Raw genomic sequence first — 9,051 nt, forward strand, 5'->3', positions numbered from 1 at the left:
GTTTATCTAGGATAACTTTCAAACAAGTGAACTCCTATCCAACTTATCATTGTCTCTCTTTAACATATGTTTGGATTACCCGAATCCGAATATGCTTCAAAATAGGTTTTCACCTATACAAAGAATTTATACAGAGTAATTATGTATCAATACCACTTTCGTTTTCGAGTTTTATCCTTAAAACAAATTTGTAATTTTCTGAATAACTCATCATCTATCTAATTATTCCATAAGAGTCCTTTACCTTCTTTCTATTACACCATTCTTTTGGGGTGTACCAGATGCAGATTAGTTGGTATGAATCCCTACTCGATAAGTGACTCCTAAATTCTCCCAAGAGGTACTCACACTACGATCTCACCAAGTGTATTTTACTTATTGTTTCTCCACATCACCTAGTACTTTCAACTAATCAAAGTACTTAGTCCACAGACATTAAGAGATTATTAGATTCGGTCATTGTTCATAAATGTATAGAAATATTCAATACTACCTCTTATCTCTGGATAGTCATAGATCACCAAATCAAAATGAACCAATTTCAACATATCTTTGACTCCATACCCCTTGGACTTAAAAGCTTCTTGGTTTTTCCTTTCAAGTAAGACTAGAGGAAAGATTTTCACTACTAACGAACCCAAAAGTTCATCGGCCATTAATCTAATCATAGTTAATATAACCTAGCCTTAGATGCCAAAGATATAATTGTCTATCTCGAGGTTACTCTCTTAAAGTTAGAAGATGTACTAATTTCACTTTTGTCAGAGAGTTATCGATTTATAAATTGCCAACCAACGCACGAATAGATAACTTCACTTTTTCTTAATAACAACTTTGTTATTAAAAGAGGCAATATCAAGTTCTTTAATAGTTTAGAAACCGAAAACTAGTTCTTTCTAAACTTAGTGCGTAAAGAAAATTACTCAAAATCCATGTTTTATTCTTATCATAAGATAAACATCTCCCACTGCAACACCTACCACTTTTACAGTAGTGCCCATGTGGACGGTGATTTACCTTTCATTTAGTTGTCAAGCCTCGAACCTCGCAACGAATCAGAGCATAGTCTAATAACATCTTGTATTCACACCCGGGTTCGGTAGATAACACCACTAAACATGTTTCAACTAATGAATTAAATACACCTATGTTGTTCTTAGTTCTAAGAAGACAGTCCCTTAATGTCCAAGTCCTATTTCCAATCATTACAATTGGGACTACTAAGCCTTCTATAGTATGACTACTGGGGATCGACAAATATTTAAATCCTAAGAATCACAAAATATTCGTCAAGATCAACTCCTTAAAATCCCCATGAATTTTGTACGCGTTAGTGTGGACGATACAAAATCAAAGAGGAGATTTTATCCATTATTTTATTATCTCGCCAACTTTACTTTATGACGAGTAAAATTAATAGTTGATCTATCTTTGATCAAATATTTGGTCAAAACTTTTGAATTTAAAAATATTGATTCCTCAAACAATATTATTTAAATTCACCAACACCTCAAACACCGTGAATTTTGCATGCCACGTTAGTGTGGACGATACAAATTCAACATTTGTAAAGGAGGGTTTTAACCCATTAATTTTATTATCTTGTCAACCTAACTTCGACAAATAAAATTAATAATAGTATCATTCGTCACACAAATAATAGCGGGATCAATGGGAGGATACTATTAGATGTGTCTAAGTATACCATTACTGACACTAAGTCCATTAATAAGATTACGCCCCTTCGGAGATCACACGCCTTAATTAACTTCCTATAGTCATCCAAATATGGAAGTTTGTTCTAGTGATCTACAAACAAGCTCATCCGCGGAGGAAGGCACTCAGAGCCAACGCGCATGTTCTGCATCACTTACAAACCAAGTAATGGAGACCATGAGATTTACTTAAAAATCTCTCTCCCACTTAGTTATTTATAAATGAGGAATTTTAACTACGCTAGCCTACTAAACATGTACAATACGCACACACAAGACAATATAAAAGCAATAAATAGAAAATCTAATTTTCAACTATTATGACTTTTATCTCTTGTCTTCTCCTCAGGTCATCCCAAGTCGCTCCATATTCGCCACCGCCATCGGGTCTAGCCGTCGCATCCATCTTGCTCCTAGTTCAGCGCCTCTGGTCCTTAGAAAGTTCCACGCTTGCAAGATTCGATCCGCGACAAAATAGAATTTTACATTTGATCCTATATTCCTCAAGGAATATGTAAACTAGATCGAACATAAAATAAAATTTACATCCATCGATCCTATATTCCATAAAAGGAACGCATGTAACTAGATCAAAATAAAATCCTAATAAAACTAAATACGACTCCTCCTGTATTTTATAATACAATCACGCACACACAATAAAATGCCGACACGTCCAAGGGTCCAATCACACACATAATAACTATAAGCCATAATAGTTGGATCCCGCGTCCACAAAGTTAGCACATCCTACTATTAACCCGCCTAAATTATGTATGACATGTGCATAATTAAACTAATACCAAATACTGGGAGGCAAAACCCTAGCTCGATAGCAATTGTTGGTCGCTACTGAAAACCAGAGGTTCCATCCATAAATTTTGCACAAAGGTTTGAACCTTTCCTAGCTACCGTGTTCTTTTAAATTAAATTTTAGATCGCCGCGAACTTAACACGCTGATCTAAAACTTAATCTATTCGTTCTTTAGGTTTTGACTTGGGTCTCCTCGCGAACTTAACACGCTCGACTAAATCACCTTAAGTTATTAATTCCATTAAATATTAATTTCATAATTGGTTCCAGGACTGCGTGGCGAGGCCTTCTTGGATATGGGAGCAACCACCACCGACTAGACAAAACCTTTAAAAGCTAATATTTAATTTCCTAAAATAACTTTAGGTTAACCGAAAAGAACAATCAAATCACAAGGAAAGAAAACAAAAGAACACTATATCGAAACAAATTGAAACTCTAGATATGCCTCTTGTATTTAGTATTATTTCCAAAAATAACTAGTATGATGCGGAAACAAAATTACTAGTTATACCTTTTAGAAAAGATCTCTTCATCATATTTCTCTTACCTCAACCTCGTGTGGGCAACGATCTTCCGAGATGAGAACCACCAAGCACCTTCTTCTTCCTACAAGTTTCGCCATCAAAACTTCTCCTAGGATGAAGAGGTTCGCCACCACTACCGCGCTCCAGGGATGCTAGAAAAGAGGCTTCTTCCTCCTTCTCCTTCTTAGATTCGACCACCAAAGCTATCCATGAGAAGGTTTCGGCACACAAAGGAGAGGAGAGGAAAGAAAGGGCTCGCACCCTAAGGAGAAAGAAGGAATAGTGAAGAGTCGTTAGCCTACCCTTTATAATCTCTCATAGGGCTTCGCAATAAGGAAAATTTAATAAAACTTTCTTAATTTCTTCATTGAAAGGAAAATTTATTTAATTAAAATAATTTTTTCTTTTCAAATTATAATGGCTGACCACTCTTTCTCCAAAACAAGGAGAGTTTTAATTAAAACAAAATTAAAACTTCCTAATTTGTTTCTAGAAATTTATAAAATTTCTCCAATAATTTTAATCCCTTCACGATTGGTTAAAAAAGAAATTTTATAAATTAAAATCTTTCTTTTAAATACGTGGATAATTTCCAAAAGGAAAGTTATCTCTAAAATTAAAATCTCCTTTCAATCTACAAGAAAGATATTAAATCTTTTCTTAATTTTTTGTTAATAAAAGAGAATTTTAATTTTAAACTTTTTAAATCATGAATATAATTAAAAGGAAAGTTTTACCAAAATTAAAATCAACCTTTTAATCTACAAATAAGGAAAGAGATTTTAACTCTTCTCTTAATCTTTTGTATTATAAAAGGAAGGATTTAAATTTTTAAACTCGCTTTAAATTATATTATCCACATAAGAAAATTTTTAAAATTAAAATTCCTTTTATTTTAATAGGGACGCCACGAATTGACCCATGAACATACCCATGGCTCATTTAGCTCGTCTCCAAGCTAGCTGGCTACCTATGGGATGGGTAGAAGGTGAGTATAGTGGGTATAGTACTATAATTAAGAGGCTACGATAGGAGGAGGAGGAATTGTTTGGTCTCCATGAAATTAGCATCCGTGTCGCCCAACACACAACTTAATTTCATCAATAATAATTCATTCCACTAAAGAACTATTATCAACTATCGCACCAATCCCAAATTACATTTGGGCTCCTTCTTATTATGAGTCTGTGTTTAAGATAACAATGTCCACTAATTAAGTAAGTTACTGACAACTCATTAATATCTAGCTCCAAGTAGTACCACTCAACTTCATCGCTGCGCCTGACTAAGTCCACGCAGGTTTAACACGACAACCTTATGAGCTCCTCTACATTCTCAACCTAGATTACTGACACGCTTCTTCTATAATCAACAACACACACTATAAGTGATATCATTTTCCAACTTATCGAGCTTATTGATTCATCGAACTAAATCTCACCCATTGATAAATTAAAATAAATATCAAATATATGTGCTTGTTATTATATTAGGATTAAGAGCACACACTTCCATAATAACCGGGGTCTTTGTTTCTTTATAAAGTCAATATAAAAGAAACGACCTCAAATGATTCTACTCAATACACTCTAAGTGTTACTAGTGTAATTATATAGTTAAGATAAACTAACACCTAATTACACGACGACCAATGGTTTGTTCCTTTCCATCATGGTCGTGAGACTATTTATAATTTATAAGGAACCGATAACATGATCTTACGTGACACCACACACCATGTTATCTACAATATAAATTAATTGAGCAACTACATTTATCATAAATGTAGACATTTGACCAATGTGATTCTTATTTCTAGATAAATGTTCATACCAAAAGCTAGGCTTTTAGTATACACTCTAACATCAACGTCCTGTAAATCACGTGATGTACAATTTAGCTAATTTCATAAATAACTAGCTAAACTCAAACCCAACCTAATTAGGGAAAAATCCTAATCCAACTATGAACCTCGATTCATCCAAATCCATCCAGATATCTTAGACTAGCATGCCAAAATAGAACTAACATTGAAATCATCTAACAATCTTCCAAATCTGTCCAGAATTCAAGGCTATCTTGAAGAACCAACACAATATTGATGTTGATTCAGAATATACAAACCTGCCCAGAAATCCAAGTTGTCTTGCCGAACAAAAAAAAAAAAACACATCAAGATCAATTCACAACCCTTTCCCCAAATCTAACCAAAACCGTAACTACCATAAAATAAGAACACCACAGCTAAATACACCATCAAAACATGTCACAGAACTGCAATCCATCTCAACACGAGAACGTGAAACTAAATCCAGTACCCTACACCAAAAAAAATTTGTCCACTATATCACAACTAGCTTGAGAAGACCCAAATTCGCAGCAAGAATGAGAGGAACAAGATAGAAAACACAACCTTGATGCCCTAACAGGTATAACCTCCAATTCCTCTCACGATCATACCAACAAAACACTCATTTGTACCTACTAGAAGAATCTACTTACTGGATCGGTTAGGGCACGGCTCAGGGGGAAGAGGACCGCCGGCTGTGGCGCTCGCGTGAGGAGAGGCCGGTGGCTGGGGCTCGTCGCGACCGGTGGTGGTGCGGCATCTCTGGTGCTGCCGTGAGGAGAGGCCAGCGGATGAAGGTGGTCGGAAGTGCTCCCTCCAACAGCGACAGCAGTACTGACCGGAGATGCTCGTTGCCCTTCTATCCGTGAGGAGAAGCTGGGTGTCCAGCTAGATTTGGATGAAGGTAGAAGAAGATGGAGAGGGGGAAGAAAGGGTCGGACGTACGACGACGATGAAGGATGGAGCCGCCAACCCTTGGTGGAGGAGAGGGAGGTGCGGCGGTGGCGGTGTCGCGGGATGGCTCGGGGAAAGGGGGTTGGCCGCGTGGGGGTTTAGGGCACCGGGGGGGGTACTTTTATAACTTAGGGAAATTTTGATTAAACCCTAGATCTGTTTCTCAATCAACTCCCACTTCCGGGTGTTCCAAACAGGCTTTTTTTTCGGACCCATTAGTGAATCCCCTCTAAGTACGTCATACGAGCTTCAATTAAATTCCAGAAAATTTCAAAAATTTCCTAAAAATTTCGTTAAAGCTATTAGCTTATTAAACCTTATTATTTAATTATTATTTGGTTCGGTATTTTACAAAATATGTTACGTGATTCAATCATTCAAAGTGACAAAGCATGGTGAAAGATGAGATTGATTATGCCCACAAAAGTAGATCAAATAGATTAGGCAATAATTTCTAAAGAGTGAGAATGTTAAAGTAAAATAAGGTAGCATGATCTATTGTTCAAGCGGGCCAAGAGATATTGTAAAATTATTTTAATAGTGTAAGAAATAATTACAAATAAAACAGACATGAATTATAATTTAAAATTTTTACAAAATGAAAAAAAAAGGATAAATGCTTGTCCATGCAATATTCATAAATTTAGATGTATATACATGAATAAGAATATGATAATTAATATACATATGGGGAATTAATAGCTTCCTTTGCTTTATATAAATCATCATCACTCCAGGATGATGGAGATTGGACTTCTGACCACACTCCTCGCCTGGGAAACCCACATCAATTGCCCTTCAACAGTCGGTGACGATGCCCCATAGTCACTCCTTCGCTTGAAACTAATCTTGAAGCTCTTCTTTTCCTTAACCTTCTCGAAGGTTAAGCTTCTCGGAACTACACGTGCCGAAACCACGTCGGGCACGTCTAACTTTGCGTAGTAAGTCGCTGCTGCCTTGCCGACGTTGGTCACGGTCCTTGTGAAGGTCACCGTCCTTGCCTCATTCGTCGGCAGTTGGACGGTGATGGAAGGATAGTTGAGCTCTCCTTCTGGGATGCTCTTGATCGACGAGCAGTTGATTTGGCGGTGGACGATGATTCTCACGTCGGAGACACTGTAGCCAAGGCCGCAAAGGTATGGATAATAGTCCGTCGGAGAGATGTCATAGATGAGTCCCGGGTCAAGGACCTTTAGAGGCATGACGTGGCCGGCTCCCACCGCGAAGAGGTCGGCTGGAAGGTTCCTCTCGTCAAAGATGGGGTTGTTGGTGTTATCTTTTACGTAGGCCGTCGTCATTATGGCAGATTTGATAGCTGCGGGCGACCAGTCGGGATGGGCTTTCTTGATAAGGGCGGCGATGCCGGAGAGATGGGGGCAGGACATGGAGGTGCCGGAGATGACATTGAATTTTTGTGTGTTCCAAGCAGCAAGGACGCTGACACCAGGGCCGGTGATGTCGGGCTTGAGGATCCCCGGTGTATTTTGGCTAGGCCCACGGGAGGAGAAGGAAGTTATCGCCGGAGAGTGGGGCACATGGGTAATGGTGCCTTTGAAGACAATGGTGGCCGTCGGGAGGGAGGATGAGTTGATGTAAGCCTTGATCTTATGTCCAAAGGCATAGGGAATGTGCGACGCCGGCAGTACGTGGAGATCGGCGATAGTGCTGTAGCCGTCTTTCGGTGCATTGACAAGCACCATGCCGGCGCCACCGGCTTGCTTGACGACTTCCCCCTTCTCGATCCGCCCGTTGATGCCGCGGTCACAGAGCACAATCTTTCCCTTCACGTCGATACCGTTAAGGGAACCGTTGAGACATAAGGTGGAAGCGCCGCCAGGGAACACGAGAGGATACTTCTTCGATGAGAATCCCTGCGGCTGGTAGATGCTCTCTCCGTGGAACTCGCTGCCGTCGCCAAGCTTTACGGTGGCCAAGAACTCACGGTCCATAGTGCTGGCCGCCACAGTGAGTAACCATGGCGCGTCGTTGGATACGGTGGAATTAAACGGCCCAGAGTTGCCGGCCGAGCAGCTGACGAAGACTCCCTTGCGCATGGCGTTAAAACCGCCGATCGCAATTGGGTCGAGGTAGAATGGACTAGGGTCACTACCGAGCGAGATTGTAAGCACATCCACACCGTCCTCCACTGCGGCGTCCATCCCAGCGAGTATGTCGTGCGCCTGACACTCGTCATTCGCGCAAACCTTATAAATGGCGAGATGCGCATGGGGGGCCACTCCAGGTGCCACTCCCCTGGCTAGCCCGTACACATTAGCGCGCTTCACGAATGCGCCGGCGGCGGTGCTAGGCGTGTGAGTACCGTGGCCATCGTTATCAATAGGCGAATCCGTCGATCCGTTCCGGGACCGATTATAGTTGACGAAGGATCGGGCGCCGATGAGCTTATTGTTACAGAACTGCTCGGTCGATGACGACACGTTCCCTAAGTCGCAACGTCCCTTCCACTTGGGCGGAGGAGGCGGCATGCCGCGGTCACTATACGAAGGGTGGCCAGGGTTGATGCCGGAGTCGAGGACGCCTATGATGACGCCTTCCCCCATGTTGGTCGCGTTCCACACACTGTGAGTGCGGTGGCGCAGCCCCAAAAACAGGGGCGTGTGGGTGGTCAACGGACGGTAAACCAAGCTCGGAACGACGCGCACAAACCAATCGACCTTCGAAATGGCCGCCATATCCCTCTCCGTCAGCATCGCCGAGAAGCCGGTCATGACATTCCGATAGGAGTGTATAACCCGCGACGCCGCATCATCTTCTTGGATCTCTAATGTTCCGGCCAAAAGGAAGGTGTAGTAGTCTCCATCATATGCGGAAACATCGGGTTGTTCTTCGACGTGAACAATGTATGCTTTAAGCTCTTCGTCGCAGGTAGCCCCTTTGGCGAACAAGAGAAAAGAAACAAAGAGAAAGAAGAAAAAGATGGAGGTCATTGGTGCAGTAATTGAACGTTATCTTTTCCTTGTGGATGATTTACAGAAGAGAAGAGGTGCTTATTTATAGTCTCCAATTAGCAACTACTCGGTATGTGATTTGTTATTTTTGGTTTAATTTGACAACAAATTAGAAAAACTTACTATAATTGTCAAAACTTAAGCATTATGATCCGTGGTTTTGAATATCTCTCTTGTCCTTGTGGATGATATACGGAAGAGGAGGTGATTATTTATAATTATA

The 9,051-nt window shown here is 40.4% G+C and overlaps 1 protein-coding gene across 1 annotated transcript; it reads right to left on the reverse strand.

Annotated features, from left to right (window-relative positions):
* Positions 1-6,587: 6,587 nt before the first annotated feature.
* On the reverse strand, positions 6,588-8,807 carry LOC122044080 (subtilisin-like protease 4). The gene has a single exon (XM_042604623.1). It carries the CDS (start codon positions 8,805-8,807, stop codon positions 6,588-6,590), a length of 2,220 nt encoding a protein of 739 aa, XP_042460557.1.
* Between the last annotated feature and the right edge of the window lie 244 nt (positions 8,808-9,051).

The sequence above is a fragment of the Zingiber officinale genome, chromosome 2A, assembly GCF_018446385.1.
Source record: "Zingiber officinale cultivar Zhangliang chromosome 2A, Zo_v1.1, whole genome shotgun sequence".
NCBI lineage: Eukaryota > Viridiplantae > Streptophyta > Magnoliopsida > Zingiberales > Zingiberaceae > Zingiber > Zingiber officinale.

Coding starts and splice junctions, on each gene's coding strand:
- LOC122044080 (XM_042604623.1), bottom strand. CDS start 8,807: ATGACCTCCATCTTTTTCTTCTTTCTCTTTGTTTCTTTTCTCTTGTTC.